A 25,608-nucleotide genomic window follows, 5' to 3' on the forward strand; every position below is an offset into this window, starting at 1 on the left:
AGAAGGGTGATTGTAAAAAAACTCAGCCACAATACGAGCATGTCACTAGAAGCAAGGTTCCCCTCCACCTCATATCTGAAATAGCCCAAGTCTGGACTGTATCCTCATCTTGATCTTGGGTTTGATTCAACAGTTTTATTACTGAATGTGAAGATGTCTTATCCGAAAGCTGAGCAAGAACTCTCAAATCAACTTGACTGAAAGCTGATTGCTGCTTTCTGATTAATATGCCAGAAGGTCTGTGTGACATTTCTATGGAATGTCTCTGTGCTCTTGGGACTGATGATTCAGTGCAGAGCTGCCTGGAACTTCTGCAAAACTTCAGCCCTTCTCACTTCTCAAAGGGCGTCCTTTTACCAGCCTGTCAACCTAAACTAAAAATAATTGCTTTGTGTGCAATAACAAGGGGAAAGATGGAAATTTCACAGCACAATATACGAGGCAGCTCACCAGAAAGGAGCACTTGCATTTTCAAGAGCAGCATGAAATGTATCCCATGTTTAATTCCTTTTTCTGCAGTTAGAGAAAAAAAAAAAATATCCAAATCTTAAAGTGAATAGTAAGCAATACTGAAGCTAAAGGAGTATGCAATGAAGATCTCTGTAAGGTCAATTGGATGAAATTTGTTCCTTGCTTGTTAGGAGTTTAAAGAAGAGATCAAGGAAAAGCTTTGTTTAGAATAGGGCTAGTAGCTGGCAAAACAGGCATGTGAAAGAACTGGAAGTCTCAAAACAAGTGTAAAACCATAATTCATTTTCATTTTCACAACACTGCAGAGTTTAGAGACCACCCTCACCACAAAGTAAATTGTACTTAAAGGAAAAAAGCCATTTCAAGAAAATAAATGCCTCATCATACTTCTCAAAAACCAGCAACTGTCCCCACAGGCCTAGAGACAGGAGGGCAGCAATGTGTCCTGTGTGCAAGGGATTCTGCTGGTGCAAGTCATCCTTCTGTTCACAGTCAAACAGTAAAATAGAACAGGGACAAAGGAAATCATGGCATTCAGTGGTAAGCAGCAGCCAGTCCCTTAAAACATTATTCCCAGTTGAGCTATTTCTCTGTAAATGTGTTTTAAACATAAAAACGTATTTATGAAAGTAACAAGAGTCAAAGTCCTATGCATTCAATACAGGTAAATAAGAACAAATGGACACAATTTACTGCATAAGAGAGGCCAGTGATGCACCCACAGACACCAAGGGAGACATTATATGGACTTTTAGGCTTTGGTCACATAGTAAGCACCTACTACATGAAAGATGATGATTTCTGAGAATACTGGGGTAAGTGCACTGTATGCATATTATATATGACATGAAATTATATACTTTTAGCTCCCTCAAAAGGAATTCCAGAGGAAAGGAACAGAGCAATTTTATTAAGAATTTTTACCATATTTAATTATATATATATCCAGATTTTTAATTTTCCAAGGTAACAGTTATGTTGAGAAAGACCTACAGAGATAACAGAAGTGTTGTTGAAAAGGAATGGAGTAGAATACTTCAAAAACTGTTACACTTCAGAGTCATTAGTAAATCATACATGAAATCCACAAGTACTGCATATTATTATGCATTGTAAAAGCTGTTGAATGTAGATAGGAAAATCAAAGGAATCTACAATATCTAACAGCTAAATTATGGTACAGGAGGACATAATCAGAATGTTAAAGGAAAATCATGGCAATAAGTGAATTAAAAAGGAAAATTAACTTGAAAGGACTGTCTTCCAAGAAGAAATAAGGTCTTAAATCACCTGGGAAGAATTCTAGAAAACAAGATGTACTGAACAGTAAGAAACTATTGGATCAATATTTTATATATATATATTATGTCAGCAGGAAAAGATCATTGTATGCTCTCTTCACTTGCATAACACATGCAGAAAGGAGGTCATTCTACTTTTAAGGAGTCTGTGTTCATTACCAAACACTTCTGGACCAAAAAAAAAAAAAAAAGATTCAGGCAAAATGCATAAAATTAAAATCAGAGTGTATTTAGGAGGACTTTTAAAAGTTTAGGTATATCAAGTTTAGTAAAATATCTTCTATGTCCACAAATCCATCTGAGATGAATGACTGAGATGTATGCACTATAGGAGTGATAGGGTTAAATCAGGGTTAAAACAATAACTTAAACTAAAAAAAGTATTAAATTACTTCTTTCTTCTATTTTGAGTAGTTCTAAACAGGTCAGGATTTCCCAGACTTCATAGTTCTAAGAGTTTAACATCTCCCTTTAAGTAACTTCTTCAGGATAGGTGTCTTCTGGGAGACATGTACATCTATGTACAGTGACTTCATTCAATCCATGTATGTTCCTCCTGGTCACTGGCTTTGTTGTACCTACATGTGGATTGATGAGCTGATCTTTCCCTGCTTCTGGCTTTCACCTTCTTGTTGCATCAAAATTTACCATAAATCTTGGCACATGAGTTAGCTCACTTTCTGAGAAGAATCTAAATTACTCTGGTGGGACTGTTTCTCCTGTTCCACTGCTAGAACATATAATTAAAGAATTCTGTAAAAATCAATTAAGGTTATGACTGCTGCTTCTGCAAGCTGGCAGCATTTGCAGTGTCTTTTACTATAATGATGGCAGAAGCTCCATAGCAACAGCATGCTTGCATTCCTACTGAAACACCATTGCTCCTGTACTGTCTATCAAGAAAACTGTTTTGGAACGTATAATCACAGTTATTTAGTTTGTGTGCTGAAGAATTTATTCAGATTACGAGAATAAAATTTTAACTAAAAAGCTGTGTTTATTTGTCCATAGTTAGCACAGGTTTCTAGTTCACTAATAAAAAAACATGTGCAAGAGCTGTTTGGAGGGTTTGAACAGACACTCCCCAAAATAATTCTTCATTTCTCATAGAAATCTTGCATCCTTTTCACATACCCATTTCAAAATTGCACTAAATACCATCCAAGAAAAACTCTTCATGAAGTACACACAAGCAAACCCAAATAATTAGACAAAAAGCAGCCAAATGGCTGGGCACAATTATATGAAATATAATGATTAATACACACACATCTTTAAGGCCAAAGCCAGAACACCATGGATATAGTGTTGTACCCCTGTACTACCACTTAGCCAGTAGACTAAGAGATGTGTTTCACTGATCATCCCCTGTAGCATGGTCCATTAGAAAGAACATGAGATCTGGTTTCACATGTCAAACTAAAGGCAGGAGCACAAACCCACTGTACTCAAGACAATTGCTTTGTATCTTTGTTTTCATTTTGATCCCTGTTTTATGTAGCCAAATTACAGTTATGATTCAGAAACAATTTAATGGTTTCTATATCCTAGGAAGAACACAAATCGCCCCCCTTCGGACCAGCAGAAAAGCAAGCAAACTAGACAGGTAGTTGCATTCTCCCTCCACGGGAAGTAGAGTTGATGTGAATTGCACACATCTCCCAGTGAATGCTGGAAGTGGCTGCAAAGTCTCATGATTATCCACGTTGTTGAATAATGACAGCACTAGTGAGTCAACAACATAAACCAGGACAAATGCCTCTGACCATATAATCTCTGGGATCGAAAAGGATTATCTCCATTGCTGTGCAAGCAGACAAAGCTGCTTGTCAATCATCTCTAACCAATTACCTACAACTCACAAATTCAGCGGTACTTTGCACTTGAGCCTTGCTAGCCCATGAGACAAGGCTGAAATCGAAGATTTGCCAGTGTCCTAACAAACAGGCAAAATCAAACTCCAAACCTGTGCAACTCATTAACTGTGCCTGTCATCACCCTGCACAGGGCAGGTGCTGCTGTACCATGTTTGAGTGCACAGCGCTTATGTTAACAGACACTTGTCCTAACGGAAAAGGGGTGATACATAAAAAAGTGGACATACACAGAGAGCAAAATAACCACATATTTTTTCCATATGCCCAGAACTACAGACAAACACCTTCTCTTTACTACAAAAACATTTCAGCTTCTGACTGCTGGGGGTGGGAACATCAACTCTGAGCTGGCTGGAACACAAGCAGCAGCAAATCTGCCTCCTCCATGAGGACATCCATGCAGCTGGAAGGCTGGCAGGTTTGACAGTCATAGCACTGGCAGGAAAAACTGACAGCAAGGAGGGGGAAAAAGAAAGGCTCCACCTAGGTAAGAGTCCAATGGAAAACCACACTTGGGGGGAAAAAAAGACCAAAAAAAAAAAAAAATCTTTAACTCAGTAAAAAACAGACTCAGTCCATGACTGCTGTTACTAAGTTCCTGCTGGAGACCAACTCATCAACTCAAGCTCAGCACTACACAAAACACAAAGTAGAAAGACACCAGCAGAACCCTGCTAGCTGAATTCCTCCTTTGTCCCGGCCACTACAAGTGCTAGCCCTGACTACCCACTTTATTCACTAGCAAGGTGGGTGAAGGACCAACTGTTGATAATAACCACAGAAAATTCTTCTTGCAGCCCACTTTTTTTCTTGAAATTTCACACATGGTCTGTGTCTGCTGTCTGCGGCTTTTCAGCAAGCTCTTGCAGTTCTTGCTACCTGGACTGCAATTATTTCGTCACCGATCTATTATTTCATGCCTGGGTATAGAAGCTATGTAGCGATGACTAAACATTCATACTTTTGCCCAGGCACCCAGATACAGATATTCACCATTCTCTTAACTGTGTATACACATTCTTTTCACCCTCTATCCTCCCCAGAATTATCTGCAGTTGCAGTTTAGGTAGGTGTCCTAGACACACATCAGCAATAGCATTTGATTCTGCAGTGATCTGCACCTGCAGCAGCAAAAAGGCCACTTAACAAATACACTTGTGATATAAATCCAAGTCCTCAGTTAACAGCTGCCAAGTGGACACAACCTAATCAAGAGACAACATCTAAGTGAGTAAACAAAGCCAGGACAAATCTGATTCTCAAGACTTGCCTTGATTTTTACCTGGCAGAAACAGCAGGACTCTGTATGATTTTTGGTATCTTTATTTAGGAGCACAGTTTGAGAGGATAACAAAATGGCAGCCCTTTAAGGAAAAATATGCAAGTCATCAACATAAGAAACTGGGGATGAAAAATGGGAAGAAACTATGTAAACTTGACAGTAAAGGACAAAAAGCTCTACCTGCAACTCATAAACCTATAAACCTATTCTAATGACACATAAAAGTTTCAATAGAAATTATCCAAGACTTTTTATATGTCAAAATAAACTGGAAGCAAAAAGCGAGCAAATAAATTTCAGAGCCTCTCTCCCCCACCCACACCAATAACTAAGCCTCTATCAAAACAACCTTTGCCGAGAGGTGCCACCATATACTTGTGTTCAGTTTTGCCTGGAGCACCTCTTACAAGAGACACCCATATAAACCAGCAGTAATATGTAATATTGAAAATTTAGCAATTGGATTATGCTTTTTTTGTCTTGTCAGCTACTATAATCTTCAGCAAGTTGAAACAGCCTGAACAGCCACAACATAATCAGCTTTTCCAAATACCCTTTAGCCCCAGCAGAAGGACAGTATTTACAGGTTCATGGCCCTTACACCTCGGAGGGGAAGTTGGCCAGGAAAGTGGCTTCTAGCAAAAATGTCAAAATAACTGAGAAGTAAGGATTATCTGCCACCCTGTGGAATGAAAGCACATATGCATCAATAAAACTTTTTGAACCATATTCCTGGGAGAAATGGAAGAAAAACAACAGGTCATTTGAAACAGGAGAAAATACATGAAAGCAAAAGAGCAAGATAACAAAGAGAGAATCCATGGTCCTCACAAAAGAGAATGTAAAAAGATAGCTAGAAAGAGTTTGAGTAACAAAGCAAGCACAACATGAGATTAGGATGCCTTAGGGTTTCTACATTTAAGTTACAGCATCAAGTGACCAAACTTTTAATGACTATACAAAAAACTAGTGAAATAAATAAACCACTCCCTCTCCCCAGAACACCCCAATAATCCAGTCACTTAGCATCACTGCACTTCGGAGCATGACTGAAAGGGTGATAGTGTCAAGGAAGAGGCTTTTCCAATGTGTGTGTTAATTCCAGACTGCCCGTAGGTGAGCAGATAGACTGAGCAGTATCTGACAGGAGACTAAAGTAGCTGAACCAGTTCAGATAGGGCTGGTCTTTTCTGTTTCCCTTTTCTGAGGCAATAGCCTTTGAGCACTAAGGTGGTTCCACTGATCAGTTACTGTACCCCTGTGACAAATATAGAACGGTCACAACAGCTGGCTTTTACAAAAATTGGCTTTTAAATACAGTCTAGATTCTATTTAATTTAAGATACACATTGCAAATTAGCAAGTGACAGCAGCAATGCTGTAATTTCCGTTCAGTTGCTAGATTCCCCACCAGGGCCTAGGAAAAAAGAGAAAGCTTGGAAATTTTTGTGATTTGGCTTTAGCTAAACTTATATACCCAGCACATTTCCTTATAAAAATGACATTGAGTGTTGCCAGTAGAGAGCCTTTACATTTCATAGAATCATAAAATGATGTAAAGCTCTATGCTGGCAGAGACAGCCATTCCCTAAATACAAGGCTTAGTCCTAAGTGTCCGTTGCTACCTCCCTCAAGAATATATTATTATAAATACAACTCTCTCACTTATTACTGTTTCCTATAATGCAATATGTTTTTGGGGTTTCTACTAAATCAGGGCAATCCACAACTTGGAGTTGAAATTTAGCACTTGCCAGAAAGCACAATATTGTTTATTTAACTCTAATCATATGACAGAAAAATAGAACAGAAACATATAGAATTTTATTTCTTTTTTTAAGCAAAGTCTGACAATATAAATTCCCCAGCCCCATTCTAAATTCTATTTCTCTTTCCTACAGTAACATCCTGGTATGTCCCAGACCTTTTTTCAGTCTGTAAGTCTCCACCTATGATGCTGAAGATAAAAGACCTCCCCTTTCTCAAGATCAGAAAGACACTCAGACTGACAGAGACTGAAAGAGTGTCTCATCCTATTAGGATTTCCATACATTCTGAGATGCAGGGTCAGATACTCTATATACCTCTTGCTGCTTCCTGCACAACCTTCTGGCATAACTGGGAGCTATGCCTCCCAGTTTTGTGTTATCAGCAAACTTGCTGGGGGCACCTTCTGCCCCACCATCCAATCCCTAACAAGGATGTTTAACAGGACCAGACACAGCACTGAGTCCTGGGCTGTGCTGCTGGCTACTGGCCCCCAGTTCACTTCTTGGGGCTGAGCACCACCCCCTGGGCCTGGGTGTTCTCCCAGTTTTTCTCCACCCCACTGTCTGCTGATCCAGCCCACACTTCATCAGCTCTTCTATAAAAATCTTACGTGAGACAATGTCAAAATCCCTTGTACCCACACGATCTTGTACGGCTAAGAAAGGAGTCAGTGTTAATTCCCAAAATGCTTGCACTGTTAATTAGGTTGTTGACTGAAAAAAAATGAAGAAAAAAAAGAAAAATCGAACCTGTTCTTCAGAATGCTAAGCCTCTGTTGCCATGGTCACAAACTACCATAGTAACCATTAGATACAACTGTATTTTTAGATTAAAATTGCTTCTATTTTCACGGAATATAGATCCTATTGACAGAAAGTACTCACTCTTACCAGGAAATCATACAAAATTCAGAGTATGAATTAGGGCAACGCTACTGAAGTACGGAAACACACAGAAACTGGTTAACTGGAACAGGGGATGGGGGGAACAGAGACTAAATCACAAATACTGCCATTTACAGAGCTGCTTCTGGCAGCTAGAAAATGGTCTGAATGTACAACAAAAAGAGTTAAGGTGTTATTTTCTATTACAATAGTCCCAACAAGTCTTACTGCGAAGTGGCTAAATTAGAAAGCCCAGCAAGCTTAAACAGACTTTTTAGTCAGGGGTCAACTGCAGTATGACTTCCTATTTTTCCATTAGAGACCTGGATTGTTCCCTCCTCCCCACCTCTTTTCTAAGCAGGACCTTCACTCTCTCACATAGGAAATACTCATGATCAACCTGTCATAATTCAACTGTTATCAGACAAGTCTCTGATTCTCTCTGCTCACTCATTTTCAGAGAATATATGTTATACCCTCTGGTGGACAAAAAAGCAATTCACAACTCTCCTGTTTTTTAATGCCTTTAGATTAGCACTGTGTAAACAGGAACTTTATTATGGAAATGTTGAATCAAAATGAAGCATTGCTATGTAGCCTCTAATTTCTGCACTTCAAGGAAGGTCTTTTACCTGCCTAGATTTGTCTCAGCTTCTCCATTTTCTTATTGGGCTTTCATTCAACCAACACTGTCTTGTGCATAGCTCAGCATCTCTGAATTCAGTCATGAATTCTTGGACACATGTCAAAATAAAAATTTCATTCATCTCTAAGTGACATTCAAAACATCTGAAAAATAATCTAACAGAATACTCAGAAGCAAGGAGTCAACGCTCTCCCCAAAAGGAAGCAGCATGAACACAAAAGGTTTGTATTCAACACTAGGTTTGATGATGAGGGTAATTTTCCTACTAAATCTATAAAGTCACCAAAATTTTTGAACATGCTTTCTTTTTTGTAAGTTACTAAGCATTACTTACTGCAAAAACTTAGTTCCCCTATATGTAAAAAATTGTTTAAGCTTGTCATCCAGCCTGAATCTCCTCCCAGACCTACTGTAAAGAACATGATGAAATTCCTCATCTTTGAGAAGTCAGCAAGCAATGCAATTCTACTGCTGCCATAAGTCTTTCAGGCAGTCCCAGACAGTTAGATATTAGGGAAGACTTGAACTCTTGCTGCTTTAGAGTTTACTCACTTTTGCAGCTTTCCCACAAACCTTACTTCTAACATGATTTGGCTAAATGCAGACACAACATTCTTGTCCAAAGGGTCTGCAGTATACATATTCCAGCCAGAATCCTCTGCAAGAAAAGGAAAATACACCAAACTACACTATTGGTAACAGATGCTCAGATTCCACCAGGGAATTCAGCCTTAGGCCTTGTTGTAAAAGTCACGGTATGACTCTAGGTCACAGGATTAAATAATGGAAAAAAGGCTAAATTTCAGCTCTAAAAGACAGTATTTTTCATGTCTCCAGTCAGCAAAATGGAATTAGTCCCTTGTTTAATAAGAGAAAATATAAGAAACGTAAGTCATGAAAGGATAGGAGCTGAGAAACAGAAAAGAAGGTTGGTTTGCAAGAGGTTTACAGGATGGTTTTAGACGAAGAAGCAGCAAAGACCTAAGTTTACCCACAAAATTGCAGACAAAACCCACCAATTTGCCACTGTTTCTTTTAACTTCATATTATTTTGATTCCAATTCTCATCAGAAATAGAGCACTGGCAATTCCAACATTGAATTCTGAGATTCTAGATAGCTGTGTGAATAAGCTTAGTGAAGTCCAGCATTTGCTTCATCCAGAAGTGGGGGGAGGGGGAGTGATTTCCCAGCTGTTTGCATTCTCTGGAGCTCCCTGCTGGCTTCCCCACATAACGCATCTACTGCAAAATGATGCGAGATACTTGATATTCACCTGGGCCTCCCTGAAGATCAGCTGCCTGCTGAAGTAAAACTCAAACTTTTATGTTCTGAAGCAATGAAAGGTTCAAGAATCTCAATCCATGAAGCTCAAGCCCAGTTTAGAAAGGAAAGACACACAGAGAGAGGTGCTATAAGGGAGAAATCAGGCTCTAATCTGTAGAATGCAGAGTTGGAAGTATTGCTTGAGGATCAGAAAGTCAGCAGCGTTTCCTGGAGAACTCTGTACTGTACACAGCCCATTTCCACTCTGTCTCACACGACAGATTCTTAGCCAATATGCGGGTTTATTGTCTTCACTTGGCACTATGTCTACAGCACCTTGTAATAGTGCCACATTCCAGATGAAAGGTGACCAGAAATCCCTTCTTCTCAGTAACACTAAAGCACATGCCCATGGAGTGTATGTTCTTGTATACATAACAGCTCTTCAATACTAAATTCAGGAGGCTCCAAACCACAAACAGCACTCAGGGACTCCTGGGCAACTGGCTCTAGGCGGCCCAGTGTGAGCAGAGAAGTTGAACCAGATGACCCGCACAGGTTCCTTCCAACTCCAACGACTACAACCCTGTGAGCTTGTGAAGCTTCAGAATAGTTTGCTGGTTTTCCACGTATCTGACTCTACGGGCAACTCAGAAAGCACGCAGCACAAGATGCTTCAGCCAGGTGGCACATTACAAATTCTTAGGGGGTTAAACAAGGAAAGCAATAGTTCTGACCAGTCACACAGAGAGGTGTGATTCCGCATCTCCCCAGCAAGTAGCAGAGTGATGTGACAATTCAGTTAGACAATCAGAAAGAAGGATAAGAATACTTTTTTTTACCCCTAGACTTCTCTCCTAGGCAGCAAGCCACACTTCCCAGCATTATATGCAAGTTTGGAAGGCAGACAGGAAAACAGCTCAATTCAACAGCTTCTCTGAAGCATACAGTGAAACTTCATAGTTAACATGCAAGCTTCCTAGATACAATGCTATGTGCAGATCAGAGAACTAGCAGAGTATTCCATGGCTATCCCACTTTCCTCCCAAGGCACTATATTTCCTGCTGATTAAGATGCCAAAGAATAAATAACAATTTCTGGAAAGAAGGGGTTCTCTAGAAATCGTGCTTTTCTTAGCAGAGATGACTTGGCCATATATTGTGAGGGAGTTTATAAAAAAAAAGCCCAGCACTGCAAAAAGCCAATCAATGGAACTCAGTCACTGAAATGGGGGAAGGTGGAGCTTCCCCAGAACAAGCTTTGCAGTTTTAAGAACACCAGCAGTCCTCCAATACACCCTCTACCTACCAAGGAAATTAAACTAGTCTAAAATAGATCAGTCCCCCAAGAGTCTGAAACATTAAGGCTGGAGAATCAGAAACTTGATAAAGAACAGTAGGAAATTAAGGTGTTTAGTTGAAGTGTGGAGATCAAAAACTGACACTAGTGACCCCTATATTTTTGTATTTCTTACTCACCATGGAGGATCCTGCCAAGCTAGAAAACATTTTTGCCTTTTTGCAGCAAATCATTACATTTCTTGGAAGGGAAACCACACTTCACTATTTTCCAGTAGCAGAACACTCACTTGCAAGTATTATAAAGAGTGGAGGTACAATATTTCTTTCCAAAAGGCAGTCATGCCTTCACTTTGTATCTCATGGTACAGGTATCTTAGGATATTTTTAGGCACAAAAAGTTTGACACACAGAAACCACCATCACCACACCCCCCATCTCTTCCAACTTCAGGTACCATTTTTACTCTTACTGCGTTTCTCCCCATGCCCAGACACAGTAGGACAGGGGTATAAACACCTACTGACCACGATGGGTTCCACTGCTTGGTGAAGATTTTACCATTTTCTTAACTGCACAACGAAGTCCACAGACAACACTGAAGAGAAACTACATTCCAGCATTTCCTGCTCAAACCACTGAACAACAGCTGATAAAAGCATTTTATCAAAACAGCACATTCAGCGTTCTCATTAACAAGAGAATTTCTATGCAAGACCATGTCATCCAGTGCACAACTGTATCTAGAAACTCACCAAGAGGTCACATGGGTGGTAGGAGATCTGCAGAAGCTTTGATCAAGCAGAGCACAATCTAGCAGTCACATTTGTACTGGAAGAAGAAAATAGTGTCTGTGCCAAGACACTGTTCTTGCTCTGGGCAAGTTCTGGTGCTTAACATCAATCATCAGCTTCATCTCACACACTAGACAGTAGTCCCTGACTCTACTCCAGACCTTCTCTTACAACCAGAAGTCACTAACCCCCTCAGTAGAAGAAAAGTGAGAGTAAGACTGACCTATACTTATCTACTGACTGATGACATCAAGCATCAATGCTAAGTAAAAGACACTTGGCACAGGAACTAGCTCAGGACGACAAAGGTAAATCCAAATGCCAAAATGCCGTTTTAAGAAATTCTCCCTGTGCTTCAGGGAAGATACCAAAAACGAACTGATTCTAAAAAACATTCTGGAAAGTTACTGTAAGAAAATCGAATCATCTGAGACTATGACAACACATGCACACAGGAAGGGCAGGATGATCAGCATGAGGGGAGACTAACCAATACTTGGTGTCCAAATCAAGCCCCTCACAATGATTTATGTAAGTAATTTGCTATAGAATCTTTAATTTTAAAAAAATACCCGAGAAATGTGGTCATAGAGATACTCGATATATAGACAATAATGGTTCTATCTTGTTCAGTACAGCTAAACGTGGGACAGCAATGCCTAACAACTGGATCTTCCACATAAACAGCGAAGATTTTTATCCCTGGTATGAAGAGCAGAATTTCCTTCAGCAACAGAAAGAATTCCTGCTTCAGGAAATGCCTTTGCATGTACTGGTGAGACACGTATACAACATTTGCTAACAAAGAACAAAATAATGTTTTTCGGTGAAACTCAAAACTCAAAGCCAAATCAAGGATTTTCTACTGGTTTCTGGATAAGACTTTGTGGATGATTTAGGACAAATGTTTTTGAGAAGATGCATGTTTTGGTCCGTCAAGACTTCATTTTTTAAAAGCTACAATAAAATTAAATCCAACTTAATTGGTTTCATAAAATAATGAGTCAATTCATAACAATCTGCCACCAAGACTATGGGAAACAAAAAAAATTCAGTCCTAATCTTCAAATTTACAAACTTTTGAAGGGTTATTCTTCAAGACAGAAATATTTGTGTAACGTTACTTGCAGAAGTGCTTCTGTATGTTGTCAACAGCAGAACACCAGGCTCTGTGAAGAATCCACCATAATTTCAGAAATGTGACAGTAAAAGATGCGGGCAAACACAAATGTCTGCACCCAGAGCTAAGACTGGTCTTCAGTTAGGGATGGAGGATTCAGGTTCCCTTGATAATTAGTTTCAGTAAAGACTAAGACCATCAAGTATTCATTTAGACAACCATCTCTGTAACAGTACTCCCCCACTATAGATCTCAACAGTAATCCTACTCATCTCAAGTTCCCATTGATACTGTTGACACGCGTACAAGTGGCATCTCCCCTTAACAACGTTCAACAGATCACAGAGAATCCAGGATGGCTTGGCATGATGAAAATTTTCTCTTCAGTACTGCAATTTCACTCCCATGATACACATTCTATGTTCAGTGTAGTTCTGCTCCAAGTGTTACATGTTGCTCAACTCTCAGGACATTTATAAATATGGCACATGGTCAGACAGAAATATGTGCAAGGGCTGCAGAAGGATAAAATAACAGGACTGATTCATCACAGTATGGTTCCCTACTCCCTGCTTTTTATCCCCCAGAACCCTGGAATTAATGAAATTCTTCTATTAGCTAGGTATTTACTAGTTCTTGTGCCCTGAAGCCCGGATCTCCTACATCTGAGTGATAAGGGCTTCTGAAATTCTCAAGTATGCCTGCAGACTAAATTGAGCCAGACTTTCCTGTCTTCTAGAATGAAAGAATTTGTCTGTAGTAACAAACATCAGGATGACAGAGTTCAACCACTACATGGCAAAGCAAGTCTCCCTGCCAACTTTTCCCACTGCTTAGGACTTGCCTCACTCTGCTGCTCTCCCAGGAGTCAAAACAAACAGACCCAAAATAAAATTCAAGCAGCTTCAAAAAGAGCCAAAATCTTACGGATGCCCCATTTTCCTTCTCAATAGTTACCTCTTACAGATACCTGTATCTACTCCATCACATGTGCATATAACAGCATGCTTTCTTCATTATTCAGTTTTTCAATTATCTTCATTAACTTTCCAGAAAAAAAATAAACACCCCCCTCAATCTCTTCACCTTGCAGTACTAGTAATGGGAATCTAGCTTTTTTCTCCCATGAGCTAGTCCTTTACGTTCAAGCACTCAGCATACATCATTTCAGTCACCTTCTCCAAAGGGATGCACATGACAAATAAAGAGGATGAATAATGGTGGGCACCTCTTAACAACACAGCTGCAGAATACCCAGAGCAGGATAAGACATTTTAGGGAGCCACCCACCCCTGTGGAACTCCAGTGTCTAAAGTTTTTCCAGCTTTTTGTGCAATGGATGTCTCTAACCCTAGTCAGTTGTTCCAGGAAGATTCTTCCCACCTAGGGTTATACATTGGGAATTCCAAAGCAACAGGTTATGTACAGACATATCAGCATTCCCTCCAACAGAGGGACAAAAAGGAGAGAATTCCGGAGGATGTGTATCCCCTACATTTTCTGAATCCCAGTCTCACCCTTGCCTTGGAATGAGCTCTACAAAGCAGCATCTGTTATGTAATGAATCTCAGCTCCCTTTCTTTGGAGTTTCCCCTCAAAAGTAACAGGCAAATCCTGGGATGGAGACAGGTGCTGGGGAGAGGGAGGTCTCCTTATGATGACTCGCCAGAAGCAAGAGCAGCTTTCTTCTTAGGGCGGGCTTTCACACTTCGTGCTGGAAGCTGAGGAGAAAGAAGTAGAAGGCATCTTGGTTTAGTTTACTTTAACACCTAAATGTCCAACAGAAAGGTGTAAGAACAGAGTGAAAATAGGACACAACAACTGCAACAGCCTATTCCTGTCATCTGTTGTTTCAAAAAGGCTATTTAACAATTTGGTTTTGGTTAGTGAATATCCACCAAGTAGCCCCCCAGAGAGGAAGACATTTTAGAACAGGACTAGTGTGAACTGTCTTTTCACAGTATCACTTCAAAAATTCCTCAGTAGGAAGCCTGGAATGAAATTTTGTTCCTCTTGTTTCCCTACTCCTGTATAATATGCTAAAGAAGAAAGCAGAGGTGTCAACTCAGAAATAAGCCTTGGGAATTTAAAAATTAAAGGCTGACTATACATGCATCTTTAGACACACATCTCTATCCCTGAAGATATTCAAAAGCCATGTGGACGTGGGTCCTGGGAAACCAGCTCTCAATGGCATTACTTGAGCCATGAGGTTGGACCAGATGCTCTCCAGAGGTCCCCTCCAACCTCAACTATTCTGTGACTCTGTTAACAAATAGCAACTAATCACATGCAAAGATGTCCTGCAAACCGCAAAATCAAGTTAACAGTATGACTTAAAGCTATGCTGAAGCAATTACTTTCCTCCAAATTATTTAATATTTAGCCTGAAAAGCTCCACAACAGGAACCAGTCATATAGCACTCTTTATCTTAAATAAAAATTAAAAAAATAAAATTAGGAGTCTGGGTCGAATCAAGCAAATAGGACCCCAAACTTCACAAAAAGCAGAAGCATTTTGTCACCTATAAATCAAACCACAGAAAACTTTCAAGTAAGAGTCAAAACCTGGAAAGTAGCACCTCAAAAAGCACATGGTCGTATGGACAGCACAGCTCAACAACGACCAGTTACTCGAACTTCAAGATAAAACCTTGGGGTTGGAAGAAGCCTGAGGGGGAAGTACATTTTCCCCATATCTAATAGGCAGAAGTCCAGGAAGGCTTAAAGAGGGTATGGAACTGTTGGATTTTAGATGCAGAGAAAGTGGCTGTCACAGGTTGTTACACTAGTATATCTTTAGGCCAGAAGAGACAGGAGAGAGGATGTAGTCAACAAAACGTTACAAATATCACAAAACCTGAATGAAAGCAAAGCTGGATCCTGGGTTATGACAGAGGCTTACAGGCGTGATCAAAACACAAAAGCTAGAGACTATTATAGCAAGTGGACAGCAAGTCCTCTGATGTAGGACTCAGCTAGTAAAGACTTAGTCCAACAAGGTTTATATAAGCAGCTTTTAAATGCACTGAGACTATGAAGTCAGAGCCTTCCAACAAAACTCAAAAATCAATGTCTCTCCTGGAAATAATTTACACACAAGCTCACCTCAGCTTTTGTCATCTTCTTAGGAGTTTTGACACTCTGGGTACGTTTAGGAAGTTTGTCTCCTGCATCTTCATCTGATGGGTCTGTTCTAGTCTCTGACGGAGTTCCATTAGACCTCTGTGCCACGCTGCTCTCCTCTCCTGAGGAGTAACAGGAAGCTAAGAAATAAGAGAAAAAATTAGCCAATACTTTTGAAAAACCACATGAAGTCTAAAATGGCCCATCCTGAAGGACCACGTGAAAAGAAAATGTCAACAATCCTTGAGAAAGATAATCCAAAAGATGTGTTAGTAGATGGGAGGGGACTAGGAAAGACAACATAACTTCTCCAAGATAATTTGGAATCTTGTAGTCTTGCTGAGACCAAATGCATGAGAAGACCAGCAAACCCCTCCTTCACTCCTGACGTTCTGTACCTGAATCCTCAATGGTTTCAAGAAGACTGCCACCAGATGGGTGCAGGTGTGGCTCATGGCTTTGCATATGTAGAGCATCTTCATCTCGGATTAGAGTGAGATCCTGCATGCTGAAACTTCGCAGCTTCTCTGACAAAACTCCCTGGCCCTAAGAGGATGTAAAAGAAAAGATCACGGTCACTTTACTTTCACCAAGATGATCTCACACGGGATCATTCAGAGGAAGAGGAAAGGGTCCCCGTTCCCCATAGTAGGGTACTCCGAAAAAAACCCCAACACAATGGAGAAGGGAAAAAGAAAAGCATGCTCCCAAGGACCAATGGGGAAGAGGATAAAGCAAAATCCAGACCACTCTCCCTCCACTTTGGGACTAACTGCAAGACAAACTGGAGGAAAGGAAAAGTAGCTTGGTGCCAACAAGTACCAGCATCCCTAACAGAACCACAGCACTAAACGCTGGCACACAAAACTAAGCTGCTGGGGAATTCCTGAATGTTGTAGAAAGTGTTGAATTACCTTTGCAGCTGCAGTAACTGCTGCATTGGCAGCAAGGTTTAACCCTCTCTTGCCAACTCGCATCATGGTTTCATAGCTCTTGTCACGAGCCTGAGTAATGTATTCATCAATTTCCTAGGAAGGCAATGTGGAAGAAGGCATTCAGCTCTTTGTTACTAACACAACCGAAGTCTCCCCACCATCCCCCTTAAAAACCCAAGCTCGTCTGGACACTTTTTTCCTCACTACCAGCATCAGCAGTCATTGACCGCATAACTGCGGTTTCCCTGCTACTTATAGAAAGCTTGCAAATTCAACTTTTACTTACAGTATGCTGTCTCCAAATTGTAACAACTGAAACAAAGCATTTGCTTATACTGACAATGTGAAACAACAGCATGACTACAGAACATGCTGCTCCTATCATGATTCAAAGAGCTTAACTACTGACAGTGACGATAAGGGCTCATGACACTGGGTTAGCCAAACATGCTTTCTAAGCAGTAGGCAAACTACTGGCTACAGGACAACTTTCAGCAAGCTACAGTATGACGGAGTCAGGATCATCCTACATCCACTAATGTCAACACAAGCATTATTCACGCATTTCAGTTTTGATTGTTGCATAACTGAGTTAGAAGTCCGTCAACTCCCAGACAAGTCAGTATCTTCTAACAACAAACAAGTACCTTCTCCTTATTGGAGAGCGTTGGGTGCACAAACTTCCTGTAGAGGACACTGGAGCCCTTGGTGTAAGGGGAGAGCAGCCAAATCACAAATGCGATTTTCAGCTCGAAATAAAAAGGAAACCTGAGAGAAAGAGGGAAGAAAAAAAAAACCCAAGAGAGATAGAGAGAGAAAGATGGAGAACTGGAATCAAGATCAGCACAGAGACAGAAGGAGAAAACTGGTAGAGAGCAGCAGAGGCAGCAAGAGCAAAGGCAAGATAAAGGCTCAGAAACAAAGAATCCATGTATCAGGTCAGAACAGCAGAACCCTCTTTGGAATCCTAGGACATACCTTCTTCGAGTCTCATTTAGTCTTTCATCCATAGCCATGAAAACGCCATAAACAGGGCATCTCTCAGCCCTGCAAACACACCAAATTACAATCTGATAGCTACTCTCATAATTCTGAGGTTTGTTCAGAGCATCCACTGCATGCTAATATTACATTAGTTTCCCTCTCGTTTTCCAGTTTCCAACTGTGTATCTCAAAAAATCTCAAGTTCCTGCTAAGGCTGATGGCTCAATTTCTGAAACTTCCAGTAGATACTCCTCAGATAAGACACAAAAGGAGGATCAGTGTAAATGAAAAAGAGCAGACAGCATGTTAAGTCTTTAATCCCTAACTTCTTACCCAATAAAGTCTCTGGGAAGATACAGAAACAAGTGAATGCAGACTTCCTACTGTCGCCATTAGTAGTAAGAGACTTTTGTTTTCAATGGTCCACTTTAAGCACAAGAACAAGCCAAAGCTCTTGTACTTTTTAGATCTTTGTCTGCTTTTCAGTTTATGCAGGAAAAGGAAAAACTGCTGAGCACTTCTGTAAGGCATACATAGCCATTTCATATCTTTTTAAAAGATGCAGCTCTTGACTAGTATTCTTTCAGAGATGCATGCAAAGCTCAAACACTAAAGCAACGAAGACACTGAAGATAACCTGTTCCAAAGGCTCAGTTGAAGACATATAATGATTTGTCATTGTTGGAGGACTCCATTTTGCCTAGCATGACACAGCACTGAAGGGATTAAGAACTTGCTTCCTCCAAATCAGCTCCATGCTAGTGGCTGATGATTTCTTCATGTAAAACACCACTCAGAGCACACACATGCATCTGATCTGCTCTTCCATACAACTGGTTTGCAAAATGAAACAGGTCCCTTCTTCTACCAGCTTTCTTATTAAAGTGTCTTTTAGACCACCATTTTTCAGACTTCACCAGGTCACATTAACAGCTTCACAAAAATATTTTATATTCTGAACAAATGAAGATCCTCTTATAGATACTGTGTATTTATCCTAACTGTTTGCAAGGACAGGAGATGAAACACCTAAACCAGGAGATTAAACAGCTAAGACAGCTGCTGCTACCCACAGTTTCTACAAACCTGCAGACTTCATGGTAATTGAAAAATCTTAAAGGAGAGGTAGTTTATTCTTGGCATCCTAACAGTACTGGCTCTTCCTTAAAAACAAAACAACAACCAACAAAAAGCAACACAACAAAACAAAAAAAACACCAAACACGGGACCAAGGAAGAACTCACCAGGAAAGGACAATGTCTGTGAGTGTTTCTGCAGTGGTGAAAAAGGCAAACACAATCCAGTACATCATCCACTTCACCTGCAAAAGAGCAGTCACTCAACAGACATCCATCAGAACCCAGGAAAAAAGTGAAACATCTTCTAAGTAAAAATGTCTCAGCATCTCCACACATTAAGATGAATTTAACAACAAGAAGGCATATATAATCAGTAATGGAGAGGGTCACATATCAAATGGTACATTATAGTCTGGAGAAACATGTAGGATTAAAGTGGTCTAAATAGACAAATGTATACAGACACACTGATGAATGCACGCCCTGTACAATATGATGATGCAACTGTGTTAAAGTCACAAACAAACTATCTAAAAAAAGAGTTAGCAGTTCACTTTAAGAAGTTATAGTCTTTCATATGTCATCCTTATTTTAATAAACGTCTATACAAATACACATATGGAAAAGTTTAGTTTCAACCGTAGCCCTGTATTTTCTTGATTTAAAGATTCTTCTTGGGAAGAAATAATAACCTAAACCAACAGAGTATTTTGCTCCAACTCATTAATAAGCATTCCTTGCCTTAATCTTTACACCCAGAAATTACATTTCTCTTTTCTTTTTAAATAAAACCTCACTAGGAGAGGTAAGATCGCAAAGAACATGCAACATCAACCTTTTCTTATTTATGGTCTTGAGTATAATTTACATGTCCTTTTTGTTATTATGGCACATCTGTATGCCTGTCATCTCCCTTCCTACTTCCTCACACATTTCTCTGGTGAAGTAGAGATTTCTTTCAAAGCAAACATCACATAATTCCTTCCTCACACACACACTCTGCTGTTTTACTAACAAGTCTCTCGGCTACAGGCCAACACTAAAGAGGAATCAGCTGAATTATAAAAACTGCTACCCAAAAATTTCCATTAGCAGAAAAGTCAGTATTTTATACAGGTAACTGACAGTCTTCTATACTGTTAAGAAGTAAAAATAAATTTAAGTAGCTTATAAATGGAGTGAAGAGGTGACCTTTGCTAAAAATCAACCAACACTATCGGTGTCATAAACAGTGGGAAAGCAGAACTAAACTGAATCAAGGAAATTCCACATATTAAATCCACACATTAATCCAGATAAATAAATTACATTAATAATTTAGCGACAGTCTTTGTTACAGAAAATGAAGTTATAAAAGCAGGTATTTCCCCAAATTTGCATGTGTTGGAAAATCTGACCATCTGTCCTTGAAAGAACCTCCAAAACCTTCTAAAAAACGTAATTCAATTATGCTGCTTCCAGCCCCCTAACACAATGAATGGTTTTGAAGACAGTCATTAGAAGCCCAAATCACTTGCACTCTATTGTGCAATTTTTTCACAACAGGAATTTACAAAACTTGTATTTTATGGCACTATACTGCCTTTTTTTTTTGTGTGTGTGTATCAACAGTTTGGACAGGACCAGGACTCATTCACTTGACTTCTAAAGCAACTGTGTGAAATGAATGGTTACCTCTCAGTGCATCAACAAAAATCAGGTCTTATATGAAAGTGTGTGAATAATGACAAATCAAAGGTGGCAAACAGGGATCCCAACAGGCAAGAGATTTCAGAGAAGCAACATACCAGTAAATCATACTTCCGTATTAACTAAAATTAAGGTAATAACAATAAAAGCAATTAGCAGATACTTAGATATATCTAACATAATAAGGAATATATTTGGTGTTTTTTTCAGAAAAAAAAATTAACCTCACAAATGCAGCAGGTTTCTTAGAAGTTTCCATTAAGCTCTTCCTATAGTGCTTCCCTTACAGACAGAGTGTAGGGAGTTTCAACAAAGTTTCCAACAGGCCTAAATGAACACTCAAAGAAACTAAATCATCAAGGATAAAAAGGAAGGGATTTTTGTGGATTAACAACTGGTTAAAAGAGAGGAAACAAAGGATAAGAATACATGGCCATTTTTCACAATGAGGAAAGTTACCAGTGGAATCCCACAGGAATCAGTGTTGAGATCTGTGCTGCTCATCTTCGTGAAAGATCTGGAAAAGGTTGCGAATAATAGTAATACAAAATGTGCAGAAGATACTTTTCTATCCAGAAGATTAGGTATGAGTTGATTAAAGAATTCAGAAAAGGATCTATATTGATTGATCTCCAGTTGACATTTTGTCACTAAATGTCATTAAATAGGAAGTAATGAACTTACAGTATAAGCTTTTTTTTAGTGAAAACTATTGAGGTTACATAAATTAGCTCATGCCACCTGGGAGTGGTCACTGTAGGCAGCCTGATGAAACCATAAGCTCAGTGCTCCTCAGACTATTTCATTCTGCTGACAGAATGCTCAGGAGTATAACAAGACCAACTGAGAAAAAAAGAAAATGCTGCTTTGTTACTGTTTAAATAAACTGTGTGTTCACATCTTGGATGCTGGAACACAGGTCTCTTGCCCTCCATCTCCTCCTACCACCCCTCACCTTACATTCAACAGCCAAAGTAAAAAACAAATATAGCTCTTAAATAAACTAGAAGGACACAACTTCTAGCTCTAGAAGTCCCTGAGGTGCAGACGACCAGAAACTAGATGAGCAGAAAGGAGAGGGGAAGAATCACTCATTTTTTTCTTATGATGTTTGTAATTCACAGATTACAAGCACCTCCAAAAACTGAGGGCCAAACCAGGCTACATATTTTTTTCAAACCATTAAAAAGGAGTCACGTCTTTGCTGCTCAAACTGATGACCATCAACTTCAGCTAACTCTACATTAATATCCTGGTTTGAGCCAGGATGAAGCCACTTTTACTGTTTTTTTTCTTTCAGTAAGCTAGCTTTGGAAATACGCAGCACAGCATCCAAGTTTTCCATTGACTTTTCACATGAAGAGCAGTTCAAACAGATATTAGGCCCCTTTCTGGTATTTAACAAACTATTTCTCCCCTTCTTTCCACTTATCTTGAGAAGGAGGAAACCCTCCCAAGATAAGTGAATTAGGCAGATGGCAGTCCAACATCTAAATGCTCATTTGTGAGGTAGTCCTCTCAAGGAGAAATAAATTATACATAAGATCAGCTTTGGCAGGTCAAATACATTTTCTCGAACCAACTACAGTATTTTCGTTGAAAATAAAAACCAGAGTAAATTTTCTGCTGCAGCAATCCAGAATTACCTACTCCAAGAAAACTGTATTGATGAAGCATTAAACTAAACTGAAAAACGAATGTCATTCTTTTCCACATCAGTCCCAGTGGGGCTTATAACAGGTGATTAGTCAATACTATTGGTAAGACAGCTTTATCATACTCAAGTATTGTATCACATTTCTTTTTCCCCATTAGGTCAGGGAAGTATTACAGTAATTTAGGTAACACCGACCAAAAGAAAACCAAACCAATACAATGTTTACACCATTCAAACAACCACAGCATTTATATACCTCAACAGCTAACCTACCCACAAAAAAATAAGCTGTTTTTTACTGTAAGGAATGACTACAAATTCAAAGACTCCACATTTACTGGGTCTTTCAGCTCCAGAACAAGCATGCCACAGATTGTTTTGAAAAATGAGATGCTTTTGCTTTTTTGCTCTCAAGTTCTCAACAAAACAACTTAAGACTCTGAAATCTGACTCTGTCTTAAAGTTAACATGGATTCTGTAACAGAAACACCATCATTCCAGGACAGACACTGATGAGTCAGGATAAAATTCTGGTTAAAAATAAGAATTTCATGCAACAAATGAAAGTCATAGGCATTTAGAAGGAAAGAAGAGAAGAAGGTCAGAGAATACAATAGTAATGTGATGCTACTTCATAGGTAGCTTCAAAGATAACTAGCTATGAAATCATAGGATCGTGCAATTATTCAGTCTCTTTCATGCTTTCTTTTCAGTTTCTAATGTTACTACACAAAAACTTCCAAGATCAGTAAAGGCTCATCATATTTCTGACTGTATCTTTAATACTCAAAAGATTATATCAGTCATCAAAGCATCCTGAACATTCACGTTCAGACTTCTCTGCTGAGACAATATTAAAAAAAACAACCAACAAAACCCAAAAAACCACAACACCTGTGCCAGATGTTGTGGCTTTTAAGGTTTCCCACTATGAGGAAGAGTGTCTCCTCTGCTGGCATCTCCTTCAAAAAACAGTCAGCTGAATTTTAAGCCAGCACACAGGAAATGTGTAGGCCAGTCTAGAGAACAGAAGCAGCATGAAACACAAAAGGGCTGTGTCCTGCAATATCTTCTGATGACCTGTCACTTTGTAAGGAGCAAAGGCAGCCAGCTGGATGAAGAGTCTGAGACTGCACCACAAAGCAATACTGACAAGTTATATCCCATCCACCCATGTTATCTGTCTTCTCCATTAGGTTACTCCTTGCTGTGGATAAATAGAAACTCATCCCACCCGTAAGCCTAATAGCTCTTGTCCCTACTGATCAACTAAGGAGATGACACATCAGGTCGCTAAAGAGCATTTAGTGTTTTAAATACAGTAACTGTAACAATTATGTAGACAGAGAAGGGGAAATTATTCCAGAAAGGAGGATGCAGTCTTGACAAACAGAAAACACGGATCATAAGCAAGGCTGACACAACGACACAAACCGAGAAGAATTACTCAGCCTTTTGAAAGAAAACAAAAATAGCACTGAAAAAGCAATAAAAGGACACGGAGTAAGGATAAAGCTGGAGGAAACAACTTGTCCTGGGCTTTCAAGCGCTCGCAGGCTGCAGCGTTCACCCCGCTTTCCCTCAGCACCTCCTGGGAACACCCAGCCCCGCCTGCCGGGTGGAACCTCCCGCGGCAGCGCCCCGGGGGAGCGGGGCCGGAGAACCCTACTCACATATTCCTTCACGTTTTTCGTCTTCACGGCCTTGTAGGAGGAGTAGGCGGGGTAGAGGGTGCCGAAGATGAGCCTGCGAGAGGAACAGAGCCCTCAGCGCGCCCCGCACCGCAGCGGCCCGGGGGGACACGCACGCACCGCTCCCCGCGACCACCCAGGCCCGGCCCCGCCGCCCCCGCAGCCTGCGCGGCCGCTGCGGGACAGCGCCCGCCCCGCTGCCCAGCCGCGGGGTGCCGGGGGTGCCGGGGGTGCCGCGGGCAACGCCGGCGGCCCCGCTGCGGCCCCGCATCCCCCGGGGCGCCCTTGCCGGGGAAGGGCCCCGCGCGGCGGCCGCTCCATCCCTCGGCACTCACACCACGAGGCGGGAGATGATCCAGGACACCATGGCGGCGCCGGGCCGGGCTCCGGGCTGGGCTCCGGGCTCCGGGCTGGGCGGCGGGAGGCGGCTCCGGCAGGGCCGGTCCCTGCAGCAGCGCAGCCCCGCCCGGCCCGGGCAGGGGAGGAGCCGGCGCGTCGCAGGGCGGGGCCGCAGCCCCGGCAGCCCCGGCGGGCAGGGGGCAGGGGGGGCCTCGGGCCCGGGACGCGGCGCAGCGGGGCCCGCCGGCCGCGGGGGGGAGGGGAGCCCCGTGCGGGACGGAGATTGCCAAGAGAAGGCGCCGAACTGAGACCGCGGGTGCTTCGGGCGACACAGCAACGGAGACCGCAGAAGAAGCCATCTTCGTGCGGCGGCCTTCTCGGGAGAGCTCAAGACGACAGGGATGAAGTGCTGCAAAGCAACAGATCAGTTACGTTTAAAAGCCTTTCAAAGTCCCAACAGCTCCCAGCTCCCCCCCAGTGGATGTAAAGCGAACAAACTCGCTGCTGCAGAGGTCAGGGCTACCAGAGGAAAGGGATGGAGTTGGTGGGAGTTTCCAAGGTAATTCCGTGGTGCCTGGTGCTCTTGGGCACTTGGCAGAAGCCAAGGATTGCTGAGCTACACATCAAAGCTGAACAGTGGGGAACAATAGGAAATACCCTTGTTACATATATATGTAGTTATAAACATAATATGCATATATAGTTATATTTTAATAATTCACCAAGGAATATTGTTAAGCCTCCTCCTCAGTCAATGCCAGAGTAAATTCGTGGGCCCCTTTTGCCCCTTTCCAGTAGCCTTAATGTGTTAGTCAAGGACTGATCAGGCCCAGTACACACATCTCTGAGTCACTAAGATTACCATTACATAAACTGTTTTTTAATTAACAACAACAACAACAATCTATTTCCTATAAAACTGCTGCGGTTCTTCAGCTAACCAAAGAGAAAAAACAACAAACCAACCCTGAAGGAAGGCACTATGGCAAAGTCTCATTACTTGCAAATAGCCTTTATGAAAAGAGACCAAAGAGAGTCAGGACAAAAACAAAGAGCTGCTAGGGAAGATTTTTCTCACGAATGCATGAACTTCAGTATAATGAGCAATGATGAAAAATACAAAACAAAAACCAAATGTCTCTACAGTGACAAAGAACTTTTGTCACTCTGCTTTTGGATATGAATGAGTACAAAACGATTGCATAAGACTGCACAATTTACACCAATGAGAGCATAACTGACCTACAAATGGGATAACAGGAATCTGCTCTCTCACATCTGAGTAACTCAAACACGCACAACCTCACCAAATTAATTCTATTAGCAACTGCATCAGCTTCCTATCAGGAACCAGCATGGCAACAGCTCTGGTACTTGAATAATGTATTTCTTCTTAGA

The 25,608-nt window shown here is 40.9% G+C and overlaps 1 protein-coding gene across 1 annotated transcript; it reads right to left on the reverse strand.

The window, feature by feature from the left end:
* Positions 1-901: 901 nt before the first annotated feature.
* REEP2 (receptor accessory protein 2) lies at positions 902-24,256 on the reverse strand. Its single transcript, XM_051631222.1, has 8 exons — positions 24,207-24,256; positions 23,854-23,926; positions 19,000-19,076; positions 17,418-17,538; positions 16,750-16,863; positions 16,234-16,381; positions 15,818-15,975; positions 902-14,430 (listed from the first exon to the last, which is right to left on the reverse strand). Exons 1-8 carry the CDS (start codon positions 24,236-24,238, stop codon positions 14,362-14,364), a joined length of 792 nt encoding a protein of 263 aa, XP_051487182.1. The 5' UTR covers positions 24,239-24,256; the 3' UTR covers positions 902-14,361.
* Between the last annotated feature and the right edge of the window lie 1,352 nt (positions 24,257-25,608).

The sequence above is a fragment of the Apus apus genome, chromosome 13 (genome assembly GCF_020740795.1).
Source record: "Apus apus isolate bApuApu2 chromosome 13, bApuApu2.pri.cur, whole genome shotgun sequence".
Lineage (NCBI taxonomy): Eukaryota > Metazoa > Chordata > Aves > Apodiformes > Apodidae > Apus > Apus apus.

Excerpts from the sequence above, each read along its gene's own strand:
- REEP2 (XM_051631222.1), bottom strand. The coding sequence starts at position 24,238 with ATGGTGTCCTGGATCATCTCCCGCCTCGTGGT. Across the intron at positions 23,927-24,206 it reads ATCATCTCCCGCCTCGTGGT|GCTCATCTTCGGCACCCTCT; the intron begins GTGAGTGCCGAG and ends TTCCTCTCGCAG. Across the intron at positions 16,382-16,749 it reads CAGTTACTGCAGCTGCAAAG|GGCCAGGGAGTTTTGTCAGA; the intron begins GTAATTCAACAC and ends ACATCCTCTTAG.